The 14,693-nt window shown below is 45.6% G+C and overlaps 1 protein-coding gene across 1 annotated transcript in view; it reads right to left on the bottom strand.

The window, feature by feature from the left end:
- CNBD2 (cyclic nucleotide binding domain containing 2) overlaps window positions 1-11,419 on the bottom strand; it is a gene marked incomplete at both ends in the record, with an annotated part of 49,890 nt that extends 38,471 nt beyond the window's left edge. Inside the window, 4 exons of the mRNA XM_079719651.1 lie at window positions 1,639-1,802; window positions 6,203-6,256; window positions 8,678-8,815; window positions 11,369-11,419. Of these exons, the coding sequence (XP_079575777.1) occupies window positions 1,639-1,802; window positions 6,203-6,256; window positions 8,678-8,815; window positions 11,369-11,419 (407 nt within the window). The remainder of the gene's footprint in view (window positions 1-1,638; window positions 1,803-6,202; window positions 6,257-8,677; window positions 8,816-11,368) is intronic.
- Window positions 11,420-14,693: the final 3,274 nt, after the last annotated feature.

Below are 14,693 nucleotides of genomic sequence, written 5' to 3'. Positions count from 1 at the left end.
TCCGCCTGCCGATGCAGGTGACACGAGTTCGGGACACGGGTTCGTGCCCCGGTCCAGGAAGATCCCACATGCCGCAGAGCGGCTGGGCCTGTGAGCCATGGCCGCTGAGCCTGCGCGTCCGGAGCCTGTGCTCCACAACGGCAGAGGCCACAACAGTGAGAGGCCCGCGTACCGCAAAAAAAAAAAAAGACAGCAGTGACTCCCTCTCTTTATTGGGCTAGAACAAAGCAGATGGTTCCCTCTGCCTGGAATGTCCCGTCTACACCTCCACTTGTCAAATCTACCTGTTCAAATGCCACCTCTTCTGTGAAACTCCCTTGGCCAAGCTAGCTGGAAGGTTACCTCCTCCTGGCTTACTACCTGCGAAACAGACCCTGCATGGGTCATAAAGGGTCGTCTGTAACCCGTAGTTAGTTGTGGTTATGTCTTAGACTGTGACCGCTATGAAGGAAGATAGGGCACAAACCTATAGTGACCTTACATCTTAGATTTCAAGACAGGTTTTACCTCAAATATTCTGCTAGGCTGCCCCCCTGAGGCCACTGAAATGTCCTGGAAATAACTATTTTCACATGTACCTCTTAGGCTTCTCTACTACAAGGGATTTACAAGGTCCTTTTTTGTGTGTGTCACGGACCAGTTGACAATCTGGTGAAGGTTTCACAGAACAATGTTTTAAATGTATAAAATAATATACATTAGAATTACAGTTAAGAAAAAACCAAGTTTGTGATATAGCAATATATGTGCCTCTTCATTAAGGCACTGAAAAACAAGAGCCAGCAGCAGATCTAATAACTACCATCATTTCAAAGATGTGATAAATATAAATTATCTTTTGAGAAATCTGCAGCAACTTGAATATGTCATAATACCTGTATTTTTTTATTTATAAAAAAATATATACAGGGACTTCCCAGGTGGTCCAGTGGTTAAGAATCCACCTCCCAATGCAGGGGATGCGGGTTTGATCCCTGGTCAGGGAACTAAGATCCCACATGCCACAGGGCAACTAAGCCCGCATGCCACAACTAGAGAGAAGCCTGCGCGCTGCAACGAAAGATCCTGCGTGCCACAACTAAGACCCGACACAGCCAAATAAATAAATAGTATGCAGTGGTTTGTTACCTACATTCATGACTGAAGGAAATTATAAATTTCAGAGGTTAATGAAAATACAGATATAATATTTTTTCTCATCCAAGTTCACAGACTCTTGCCCTAGTTGTTCCTACCTGGATGTAGTACCTCATCTGTGATCCCCTCTGGCTTTTAGGGCCTGGATTTGAGTCTCGGCTCTGCTACTTATTTTCTGGGTGAACTAGGATGACTTATTTCCCCCTTGAGCCTCAGTTTCCTCATCTGAAAAATGAGGGAATTAGACTAGATCCTTTCTGAGGTTCCAACCAGATCCTCTCCAGACTCAGTGACTCCTTAATTCTGGGTAGATTCTCAGTGAATGGCTGAGACACAGTGGGCCGCAGTCGTAATGGTGAGCATCAAGGTGAAGTGACAGAACGTTTCTCACGGCTGACACCCTGCAGAGGGGCTGGTAGACCCGCCGTGGCCTTCGCAGCCGGGCCCTTCTTGCCCAGCCCAGCCCCAGCCCAGGGGCCAAGGGATGTGCCCCTCACTGACCGTTCAAAGCGCATGACCTTGGCCAGGAGCAGCTGCAGGGGCTCCGAGTAGTTCCGGTAACTATCCAGAACCTGTAGGAGGTTACAGAGGGACTGGATCTCGCGTTCTGTCCTCCAAGCGGGCTTCTTCCGCGTGATCTGAATGGCCCTTGGAGGGAAGTGACCCTGGAAAGAGAGAGCCAAAGTGACACAGAGAGCCCAGCAGTTTCCCCCAGGGGCTAGCAGGCAACTCCCCACACTCCTGCTTTCACACTGTCCCACTTCCCATACAATAGTGGCTGACAGGTAATGAGTGCTTCCTGCGTGCCAGGCATCGGGATAGGCAACTTACACACACCGTCTCATTGAATCTTTACCTAAAGAAGCGAGGCATGCTTATTATCCCCTTTGACAGATGAAGACATTCAGGCAGGATTATTACCTAGATTTGTTACATGCCAAGGCCTGTATCCCCAACTACTGATCATACTACCTCTGCTGTTCACTGACCACGCGCCAAAGTCAGTAATGGGGCTCCCTGGGCTCCAAGGGCCCTTTGACACACTTCAGTCAGGGGAGACCTCCCCTGCCTCAGCCTATACCTCAGCATGCTCCGGGAGCCTAAGGAACAAAGAGAGCCTACAGAGACTCTTAGCTAACCTTCAGCAGCCAGGACTCGTGGACCAGGGGGCGGGCAGATCTACCCATTCGCTCACCACTCCTACCTGCGGGGAAATAGCACTGTGAGTTGTTAACGCCCCGCACTGGCTGCCCGTGGCACTCAGGAGAAGATGTTAACTCCTACCACAGCCTGGGGCCCCACATGGTCTGACTCCCTACCTGCCTACTGCCCTCCAACCTCTCCTCCTGCCTCTCCCCTCATTCTCTAGCCTTCTACCCATCTCTTGCACGTGCCAAGCTCACTTCTGTCTTTAGATCTTTGCTTGGGCTGTTTCCTCTGCCTGGAATGTTCTTCCCCTGGGTTTTCACATGGATATGGCTGCCGCCTCCTCCTCCTCCTCATTCTGCTCTCAGCTCATATGGTGCCACATCCTCAGGGAGTTCCTTCTGCATCATCTGAGCTAAAATAGCAGGCCCCATTCCCAGCACTCTGTGAGCTCTGAATCATTCTCTTCAAAGCATTTAATACTTTCTGAAATGACCTTATTCTTTTTTTGTTAATGTGGATATTATCTGTCATTTCCCCACCCTACACACACACACACACACGTGTAGAACTGCGCTGTCCACTATGGCAGCCAACAGCCACATGTGACTACTTAAATTTAATTAGATAAAAAACAAGCCCCTCAGTCACACTAACGACAAGTGTTCAGTAGCTACATGTGTCTGCTGGCTACTGTTTTGGATAATGCAGACTACTAAACATTTCCATTGTCACAGAAAGTTCCATCGGACAAAGGTGCTCTAGAATATAAGCCCCAATATAAACACGATAGTGGCCTTGTCTACCTTGTTTCCCACTCTAGAATAATGTCTCATCTGTAGTGGACACTCAACAAAATACATATTTATGGAAGGAAGGAATGAACACCGGCAGTCTTACATAACAGTAACTGTCATAGAAGCAAAAGGAAAAGTGGGACATGATGCAGAATTCTGATCTTCACAACGACAGACAGAAAGGCAGTGTAGCACAGTGGTTAAAAGCACACAGGCTATGCTGCCAGGTGCCTGGGTTTGAACTTTGTCCTGCGACTTCCCATTTGCGTGTCCTGGCACAAGTCTCTTCTCCCTACCTGATGATAACAGAAACTACATGTGCAAATAGCAGGGTTAATACGTGTCAAGGGCTTACAATGTGCATGGTACAGAGCAAGGGCTATGGAAGTGCTTGTCTTTTTTATGGTCTGAATCCAATCTTTCTCCTTTCTCTCTCTTACTATCAATAACCCATTAGGATTTCTATCATAGGGTCTATTTATGGCAAACCAGATGCCTCTGGCTTCTATGAACCAAACTTATTTTTCGGGCCCACTTAGGGCCCTAATTCCTTCAGGAAATCCTTCCTATTACCCCTAACCCTTGAGACTCCCTTCTGTGGATTCCTACAGAAGTGAAAATTTGTTATTAACTTCCTGGGTAAGTTTCATCACCTTAACTCCTAATTAGCTCCTTAAGGGAAGGTGCGAATGTTACACAACCTAGGACAGTCATCCTTGTCCTTCAGTATCCACAAGGTGGGGAGGAAGGATTGGTTCTGGGACCCCTGCCAATACCAAAATCTGCAGATGCTCAAGTCCCTTACCTAAAATGGTGTAGTATTTGTACATCCTCCTGTATACTTTAAATCATCCCTAGATTACTTATAATACCTAACGCAATGTACATACTATGTAAATAGTTGCAAATACAATAAATAGTTGCTGTCTGCAAGCAGTATTCAAGTTTTGCTTTTTGGAACTTTCTGGAATTTTTCTTTTCTGAATATTTTCTATCCATGGTCAGTTGAATCCACGGATGTGGAACCTGCAGATACAGACACCTGACTGTATTCCCCACCACCAGACACAGATCTAGCCCTACCTTAGGAGCTCATAAAAATATCTGGAATGGGGAAAAGGGAATAGTATTCAAACAGAGCCCTGCCTGTTTCTCACACACCATTTCTCAGCGCTGTCACCCTCACTCACTTCAGGCCAGCCATCTCCTCAGTGTGTTCATCTAGCATACAGGAAGGATAAAGGAAAATAAGAGGGGCTGCCCATAATGCTACCACCCAGAACTAGCCATTTACATGTGGCATTCTTGTTGCCTGCCTTTTTCTTATGCATAAATAAAATTTTTGAAAATAACATAATACATGACTATTTTCCATTAAAAATCAGAATATATATAGTTAAAATCCCCTTGTACCATGTCACCAGTAACCCAGACCTGCTCTCCACCACCAGTTAACCATTTATATATATTATTATATACTTATATGTGTGCCCACAGAATATGTAAAGAATTGTTTTATTTTTATTTGCATAAATGTTAGACTGCTGACATCGTTTATGCAACTTGCCTTTTTTCACTCAATATTTTTTTAAACCATGTTTTAGAAATGTACCCATTGTTTCCAATGTCTCACAAATGCTATAATAAATGAGTCTATGATTCTAAGCCTCTATAATTCTTAGGATTCTTTCTGAGAAGGTTAGCATTAGTGTTGAGTTTTCCAGTGTTGTCTGAGAGACAGCTTATATATGTATAAATGTGTGTGTGTGTGTGTGTGTGTGTATCAGCTTGATCGAGATGTAATTCACACAACATAATGATTTCACCATTTAAAGTGCACAGATCAATTTTTAGTGTATTCACAGAGTAGTACATCACCACAGTGGGTTTTAGAACCTTTTAATCATCACCCTAAAAAGAAACCTGGTACCCATTCGCAGTCACTAAAAGGGCAGGTTTTTAAATCAGGTCTCTACTCTCCATGTCTGTGCTGGAGACGGAGCCAGTGATAACTCATTCAGAAGGCAGAGAGGCCTTGCCTATATGATGGACTTTTCCTCTGTACTCCCCTCTCTCCTTCTGTTGCTATGCACAGAATTACCTCCATCTCCAGAGCTCTGTGGCTCTCAGAGAGACCCCTAGTTTCTCCTGTCTGAAGGGTGAAACTTGGGTAACCTTCAATGCACAGTGTCAGGTCACACTGGCTGGTCTCGAAAACTGAAGAAAACTCAGAATTTGGAGGACTTTACTGTGCTTCATATATAATGGGGCATGAGAAATTAGATTATGCCCAGGGGAGGCAGTCAACAGAAGCCACACCTTGGTTCCAAAGGAGGAGGAGGCAGCAGGGTGGCACAGGTGGTCCTGGTACCAGTTATAAAGCTCTGTTCTCCCTGCTTTTCCTAGAGAAAAACCAGCATGTCTGCTCCAGGCCAGGGTCAAGTCAGGTCTACATTGGTGGGAACTTCAGATCTTCCCTATAAATAAGGAAGCCCCTTTAAAATTTAAATTAAAATTTAAATTAAAATTTTAATTTTAATTTAATATCCAGGATTTGGTGGGGAGAAGCCAGGGAGATAATAATGCTTGAAATGTGGAGAACAAATCACATAGTGCAAATGACATGAAGGCATTCCCTTCTCAGAATGGCCATCTGAGCACAGGTGAGAGACAGATGTGCCCAGCATCTATCAGAAAGTTTCGGGCAGAGCCAGAATCCACACACAGGCCAGTGCTTTTCCCACCACCTTGATTATTTCTCCTCTGTCTGGGGCTCTCACATCCTCTCCTTTGCCTTCTATGGTTTTCCCACTGGTCCAAGCACAGGCGATCTCCCGTGCTGGTTCTGCTCAGCTATAACGCAACAATGGGTTTGGGGTTCAGCTGAGTGGGAGGGGGGGGAAGTCTCGCAGTCTTGGGATGCCAGAACTGAAAGGGATCACCAAGATCAGCTATTTTATAGGTGAGGAAACTAAGTGGCTAGCTCAGGGTGGCACACTGGGTTGGTGGCAGAACCTGGTCTGAACCCAGCTATCCTGATATCCAGCCCAGGGCTTCTTTCAGGCTATGATGCGAGAAAAAAAAAAATTCCCAGCAGCAAGGTCAGAGCTGTCTATACATACCGACTCTGCAATGAAGTCCATAGTATCAAATGTGATTCGGCTTTGTTTCTTTTTCTGGGGAAAAAAAAAAAAGGAAGGGGGGCTGCAGAGAGGAAGGAGAATCAGCAAGACTGTTTCTAGAATTTTGCACTGAAACCCTTCTGTGTACCTGGGCCACTGTGGTAGGCAGCAAGCCTTGGGAAACCTCCTACCAGCTGGGCCTCTCATGTCCACCTCTGCTCAAAAGCCCCAGCTCCACATAAGACTTGGGACCAGCATTGACAATGTATTATTATGGAGGCAGAGAAAGATGGGGGTGGGGAGAGGAAAAGGAGGATAAAGAGAAGAAGGATGGAGAGAGAAAAGGAAGAGGGAAAAGAAGTAAAAAAAAAAAAAAAAAGGAAAGTATAGAGAAAAGAAAGAAAAGAGGGATAAAAAGGAAGGAACAAATGAAGCCAACCTTCATTAAGTGCCTATAATGAGCCAGGCATGGCTTATCTTATTCCATTTCATCATCAGGACAAAGCAGGTACTACTGAGCAGCTCCACTGAGGACCTGAAGTGGGTGAAGGAAGTTGCCCAAAAATCACACAGTGAGGAAATGGTCCTCATCTGAAGGATGGCCAGGAAGAAGAGGTATAGGAGGTCTTAGGGATGAACTAATTCAACCCTATTTCCTAATAGATGCAGAGAGGATGTGGAAAGCGTAGAGAAAGGGGCAGAGAGGGAGGAAAAAGATATGTAGGGGGGAGTAGCAGGGGAGGAAAGGGACAAACAAGGCCCTGAACAGCATCCTGGGGCAAACCAGGACCCCCCATTCATCTCTCTGGACACACCTCACATCCTTCCCCAGAGCCCACTCGGTTCCCTGTCCCCTCCCTCCATTTATAGTTTATACATCCATGTGGTGCTTCTCAGAGAGGCCAATGAAAGACGTGATGTTCAGAAAGATCTGGATTCACATACTCCACTGAAAACCAGTCTACGGCTCTCTCTGCCCGACACTATGCCCCAACCCCCTGGCTCCCTGCCCGGAAGCCATATGACCCCCATAGGCTGTCTCTGAGATGCTTCTGCTCTGCTCAAGGCCATCCTGACAGAGCAATGTTGTTAGGTTTAGCCTCACACTCCCATGATGACAAGCCTGACTCTGGTCTTCAGCTTCCAGCTGCCCAGGCACCAACCCAGGTCTTCTGGTAACCACAGATTCCTGGTCTCCAGGGCCCTTCGCTTCACCACAGCGTGACACCCTGAGTCAGAAGGTCCTTCCTGAGGTTACAATGCTCCTGCTCCAACCCTTCTCATCTCACGACCCAATAACAGGGCAGAACCTGGCTGCAGATTTGTTTGGTTTGGCCACCAAAATGTCTTAAAAATATATGAATTTGAATGTCTGTAGATGGGGCAAGCCCTTCCCCTCAAGCTGCCCCCAGGTGCCTACTCCCTGCTTCGCCTTAAACTCAGCCACATATACACAGTTACATTAGCTGCTGGTCCCTTAGAAACCAACCTAACACACCTTCCTTTCCCCATCACCACCCCTCCATGCCCCTCTCCTTGGCTGCTAGGCTTCAGAAACCATTCTGGGAAATATTTTGGAGGCAATCGCTGGATGCAGTGGGGAGGCACGACTGGCACAATAGGAATCTGGGCAGGGTTTGTCTAGGTATTGGCTGGGAAAACTTTGGAGCCCTGGATAGTAATGAAGACACCCTTGGGGACCCAGAATAAGTTAACAGAATGGTGATCAACTTTTCTGAGCCAAGAAGGGGCTCAGGATCTACCACTGGGATAAAATATTTGAAATTGGGACCTTCCAGAAAATCTAGAAAGCAAGGTCACCAGAGAGGCCCTGCAAATGTCCCCTTCTTGTCTAGGTGGGGGGGACAGGAAAGAAGGCAGAGAAGATGAACAGTTGGTAAGTATTCGGGAAACCCTGGCTCCATTGTGGCTCCTGGATTTCTTCCGGCTGTTTTGATCACCCTTGGAATGGAGGTGGCTTCTTGCCCACTCTTGATGTTTCTCTCTACGTGGAGGGAGTTGTACTAGCAGAACACTACCAGCCCCTCTCCTTTCACACTGAGAAGGAGTGACTTAAACTCTTTGATGAATTTGGAAGGAGAAACCGGGCACGATCATCCCCTTCTCCATCCCTCCAAGACCACATTCTGCTCTGCCCTTCCCTGCTGTGAGTGTAGGGCAGGAGACCCTGCTACTGCAGTGAATGCCTGCCTTGGTCCAGCACTGCCTGTGACTGGGGTCGTCGATAAGGCTGTCCAACTCTGGGGTTTAGTATTAGGTAACCCTCTGGCTTGATGACACCTGTCAGCTTCTCCAATGTAAGTTTTGTCATTAATAAAAGTGACAGCTCAGTCTCCCATCTGCTTTACCCTTTGTCTTCTCTCTCAGTTGGTTCAGAACTTGGGCTGGGAAGTGAGGTGCTATTTATTGGACCCCTTTAAACCGTGTATAAACCTGCTAAGCCCAGCAGCTTACATCCCAGAAAGAGAAGATAGGGTGCTTTCTGTGAGCAGTCTCAATGATCTGATATTTCCGAAACCCCCTGAGGCCTTGGCGGAACATTCTACACACTCGGTTCATCGTAATGATATCCATGGTGAGCTGGTACAGCCCCTGTGGAAACAAAACAAACAAGATCTGTGGAAACCATCTGTTTTCAACAGTCAACAGCAGGCTGGATAGTGTGAACAAGGTGAAATGTAATAGGATTAAATGCAGTGTTGTTGCTGGAACCATAGTTACATCTTTAGGAAGTTTTCAAGCCTGTTGAAATCATATTGGTAGCTTGAAATTGGCCATGGTGGGAGTATTTATGCCACAGAAACTGGCAACTACTACAAGTGGTGGCATCTCCCTCCCCAGGAGCCTGTTAAAACATTCACCAGCACAGCTTTAGTTAACTGTCAAGTCCTTCACTTCGGTCCAGAAAATAATGTGCGCAAGTAACGGCACGCGGCACGCCGTGAGGGGTGATGTGAAGAGCCTGCATGATGGAATCAGATGTATCTGAGGGAAGAATGGTCAGAGAGATGCAACAATCCTGGCTTTGAAGGCAGAGAAAGGGCCATGAGCCAAGGAATGTGGGTGGTCTGTAGAAGATAGAAAGTCAAGGAAATGAATTCTTCCCTCCACTCTCGAGAAAGGAACACAGCCCGGCTAACACCTGGATTTTAACCCGTGCCAGACTTCTAGCCTCCAGAAGATAATGTGTGTTTGTTTGTTTTAATTTATTTATTTTTTGCCCGTGCCGTGCAGCATGCAAGATATTAATTCCCCAACCAGGGATCGAAACTGTGCCCCCTGCACTGGAAGCACGGAGTCTTAACCACTGGACCACCAGGGAAGTCCCAGTGTGTGTTGCTTTAAGCCACTAAAGTGTGGTACAGCAGTCAAAAGAAAACTAATATAACACCTAATCCAAGACAAGCCATCCTATCTTTTCCCTGGGAATTTGGAATTGGAGCTGAGAACAAATCAGCCTCTCCATCCCAATATGAATTGAGGAGTAAGGGCAGTCACCCTCTACCTGCCAAGTAAATATAAGGGACAGGGAAACAAGTTCAACACCAAAGAGACAAATCCAGAATGTAAAACAATCTACAAGTCATCTAACCCAGTTTCTTCAAAAAGTCAGCTGCAAGGGCTTCCCTGGTGGCGCAGTGGTTAAGAATCTGCCTGCCAATGCAGGGGACACAGGTTTGAGCCCTGGTCTGGGAAGATCCCACATGCCGCAGAGCAACTAAGCCCGTGCACCACAACTACTGAGCCTGCGCTCTAGAGCCCGTGAGCCACAACTACTGAGCCTGTGTGCCACAACTACTGAGGCTGTGTGCCCCAACTACTGAGCCTGTGCACCTAGAGCCCGTGCTCCACAAGAGAAGCCACCACAACGAGAAGCCCACGCACCACAACGAAGAGTAGCCCTCGCTCGCCACAACTAGAGAAAGCCCACGCACAACAACAAAGACCCAATACAGCCAAATAAATAAATTTATTTAAAAAAAGAGAGACATACAAACAAATGCAAAATATGAACCTTGATTGGCTCCTGGTTCATAATAACAAGCTGTAAAAGACGTTTGAGGGACAAATAAGAAAAATACATCCGGTAGAGTCACAGGACTGGACACGGCACTAGAGTGTGTGTCAATGGGGGTAAAGCTCACACAATTTTGAGTGGAAAAAAAGTGAAATGAGATGCCATTTATGATACCATTTTTTTAAATGTGCTGCATACTGCAGGTCCTTATGGATACACACAGATATAATAAAAAATTTTTAAACATAGACAGGAAGGGTACATATCAATCTCAGGAAAGTGGTTGCCAGTGAGGAGAAAGGGAGTGAGATAGTGAGGCAATCTACCTGTAACTATAATATTTTTTAAAAATTATATATCTAGGGCTTCCCTGGTGGCGCAGTGGTTGAGAGTCCGCCTGCCGATGCAGAGGACATGGGTTCGTGCCCCGGTCTGGGAAGATCCCACATGCCATGGAGTGGCTGGGCCCGTGAGCCATAGCCACTGAGCCTGTGCTCCACAGCGGGAGAGGCCACAACAGTGAGAGGTCCGCGTACTGCAAAAAAAAAAAAAAAAAAAATTATATATCTAAAGGAAATATGGGGAAAAGCTTTATTAATAAAATTAATATTTATTGAATACAATTTGCCATTGTCAGGCTCTATTCTAAGCCTATTATATGTATTGACTTATTTAATCCTCAATAATAAATCAATGTAGTAGGTACTGTTATCATCACCCTTTACAGAGGAGAAAACAGGCACAGCAAATCAAGTAACTTGCCTAATACTAATATTAGCCATATGACTAATAGGTGGTAGGGATTTAAACCCAGGAAGTCTGGCTCCAGAGTCCGTAAGTTTAACCTATTACTCTACCCTGATGCTGGGCCTTATTCTCTCTGACTCTCCTAATAGCAAGAAGGGTGAGTACAGAGCAGTCCTCAGGGGCTCAAAGTGTAGCCAGTGCCAAGGGCAGAGTAGGCTACAGGGCAGGGGTCAGAATTCAGTCTTTCCTTTGTGACTCCAAAAGGTACAGGGTGGCCACGTTTATCCGAGGCCGCCTCCTACACCTGCCTCTCCTTCCCTCAAAGTACCTGTTTGTTCAGTCTTCCACTGTTCCCTCCCGGGGTCCTTGACACTCCTCACCAATTCCTTCTTCAGGATCTGCCAGGAATGGGACACCACAAATCTCTTCATGGTTCCTGAGTTGGCAAATGGCGCAACAGCCCCTTTGCTTTTCAAGGGTAGGACCACAAGTCTTTCCCCAAGAATCCAGTTATACTAGAAACAAAGTTTCCCTCAGTGGCAAGGTAAGAGCTCCTCTCCATTCCTCATCCCCAACCAACAGTGGCTGGAAGCCTCGTTCTAACGAATCTATTCTCAGAACCTCCTTATGTCACACTGGAAGAGTCTGGAAGGAAGAGAGGGCAGTGGGAAGTAACTGGAATCTGGGAATCTAACATTTAGTGCACACTCCGAGGTATTATCTTAGTTAATCCTCACAACTGTTATAAGGTGAGGGACTTCACACCCACTCCCTGCATGAGGCTAAGGCTCAAAGTAGCTAAATGACTGCCAGAGCCACAGGGCCAGCTTAAGGAAAGTAGGAGGCTTCTGGGCTTGGCGTGAGGACATCCAAAACCTCAGCCTGGGGACCACTCTGAGGCTTAGAAATTGGAGATGACCCTGGAGTGTAGGTGCCTGGCACTATCCTATAAATCTTGTTAAACCAGCAAATCAGGAACACTCAGCAAACTGGAAGTCCTCAACCAAATGGGGTGCCAAATGTTAAAAGGTATTTGGTGACTGAAAATCAATGACTCTGAGGTCCTTCCAAAAGTGAAGCATACAGGTTATAAAGTACTTTTTTCTACTAGATCAAAGATGGCAGCTGAAAATCCCAACTTGCTCTTGTACTAGAATCCTCAGTAAAAGACTGTGATTTCAAGTTACCGCCTGATGTGCCATTCTTATCCAGCTAAGCACCCCCAAACTGACAGCGAAATGGAAGGGTACTGAATACAGTGAGGACAGCTGGACAGCTGGGAAGAAATATTCAGGCTCTAAATTACTAAATTCAAAGGCCATCACTCCTGGGATGAGACACTAATCACAGAGGTGAGAAGAGATAGAACTGGTTTTTCCCCCTTACCTGGAGAAAAAATGTAAAGAACTTAGGAAGAAACAGAGGAAGAGAACATTTCCATAAAAGAGAGAAAGAGAGAGAAGCAGTGTGGAGTTTTTGCCTCCCCAACCCCAGACCTAGTCTTGAGGAAGAAAATATAAGATCTCCTACAAATGTTTAGAGGGTTTCAGAGAGAAACGACTACTGGATGTGGGGAAAGCAAAAGAGACAGTAGGAGGTAGATATGGACAGGGGGGTGTCCCATCAGTCCCCTGAGTTGCCCCGGAGTCGCCTCAGGATCCAAGTGACATGGAGAGGACCAGGCTAATGAGGGGCATTAGAGGATGTCGGTAGGTAGAACCAAAAACCTGATGGAACCTCAAAAGTAGACTCTCCCAACTTCATCTGTTGCCAGCTGTGGTCGTCTCACTAGAATAAAGCTATAAAGATACATGAAGAAAGGGCAGGGCTTGTTCAGGGAGCATAAGATGTGGCTGGAAAGTGAGACGCCCAGGAGGTATGGCAGGAAGTGGGGTTAAACTGGCAGAGGCCACGAACCAGCCACCCATGGGCCAAACTGAGCTTGCAGACCGCTTTATTTGACCCACATGGTGTTTTGGTTAAAATATTGTGAAAACTTAACTTCTTTATCTTTAGTTGGGGAATGGGCTCTCCAATTCAACAAAGTCCTCACCTCACACAACTGTGTTACCTGTGAGCATGTTACCTATTTGCAACCCCTGGTATAGGATCTATATGGCCTCTTTCAGGTCTAAAATCCTCTGACTATAATCAGGGGTTGCAAAATGGTAGTCTACAGGCCATATCTAGCCTGCTGGCGAGTTTTGACAGAGTTTTCAAAAATTTTTGAATCAGTTGTCAACACTTAAATACTGGGATTTTATGAGTCATTTTCTAGGAAAAAATAATTTACCAAAGTGACCCAAATAGAAAACATCTAATAGACTAATTTTCATAGGAGAAACGGAGAAAGTTGTAACAGAGTTTTCTCACCACCACTACCACCAAAAAAGAAAAGAGTACCAGGTCCTGAAGTTTTCACAGGCAATGTCTGATAATCCTGATGTTTCTTAAACTGTTCCAGAGCATAAAAAGAAGGAAAACTTTCAAATTCTATTTATTAAGCAAGGAGAATACTGATACTAAAACCTGATAAAGGTAGCATAAAAAGAGAAAGCTAGAGATTCATTTCACTTACGAATATTGTTTTAAAAATCTTAAATAAAATATTAAGCAAATGAAATTCAATAGTACACTTTAAAATAGCATATCATTCCAGGAATGCAAGGATGGTCAATAGAGAATGCATAAATATAATGTTATGTTAGATGACTAAGGAGAAGAATCATCTGCTCTTCTTCATCCATTAAAAACAATTTTTGAGAGAGGCACACACATTAACGAACATGTCATTTTTGTTGGCATTTGGGGCTCCAACGGGCTTAGCATGCCTCTGTCAGGGAGGAAGAAATTTTCCTCTTCTGTACCCTTTTAGGTTCTTCTGGCTGGTCTAAGAATTAAACTGACATGAGACAGATTAACAGGAGAAAATCAAACAAAAGTTTAATAACATGTATACTTGGGAGAGACCTGGGAAAACTGAGTAATTTGACAAAATGGCCAAAATCCTCACCTTAAATTTCAGCTTCTTCAGCTAAAAACGAAAGAGGATGTTGGGGGTTGTGGTTTGGGACTTCAAAGGAGAGGAAGGCAATTTTACATGGAGATAGAAGAAAACAAATATTTGGTAAACAAATGTTTCCTGGGTCATGCAGAGACAATGGGACACACAATGGACTCTGATCACTAAGGTCCTGCACATTTCCCCTACCACACTCAGCTCATAGTCTCTGCAGGTATCTCTGGCATTAGCTCTATTCCAGGCCCTTAATCTAAATTCTCTAGGCAGCTAAGGGGGAGGTAAAAAGAAAGACTTCCTGAGGTTTCTGTTTCTTAAAAATAATCAGGTTAAATTAATCTTAATGCCAAAGAGACACACTTTGGGGTGGGAAATTTTGCTCCCCTACCCCTCAGGGCTGTCCCATTGGTTGAGGACTGCTCCTAAAGGCATTCACTCGCCAGCATTTCTGGGCTGAGCAATCCAGTGGCAGAACAAGCCCTCTGGCAAAGGTGTTCAGAGTAGGAACCCATCGTGTCAATGAAGAAACGGCAAGTGCTGAGAAGACACAGAGAGTTCAGGTCCATAGAGAAGGCCTGGGACTGAGGTCTCAGGGGAAGAGAGCTGGCAGCGCTCTGAGTCCTCCAGAGAAGGGCATGCACGTTGAAGGCAGAACCAACAACACCTTCTGTTGAACACTGGGACTG

The sequence above is a fragment of the Hyperoodon ampullatus genome (genome assembly GCF_949752795.1).
Source record: "Hyperoodon ampullatus genome assembly, chromosome: 14".
NCBI classification, from domain to species: domain Eukaryota; kingdom Metazoa; phylum Chordata; class Mammalia; order Artiodactyla; family Ziphiidae; genus Hyperoodon; species Hyperoodon ampullatus.
Note: the sequence above shows the minus strand (reverse complement) of the source record. Positions and strands in the feature narration are given on the sequence as shown.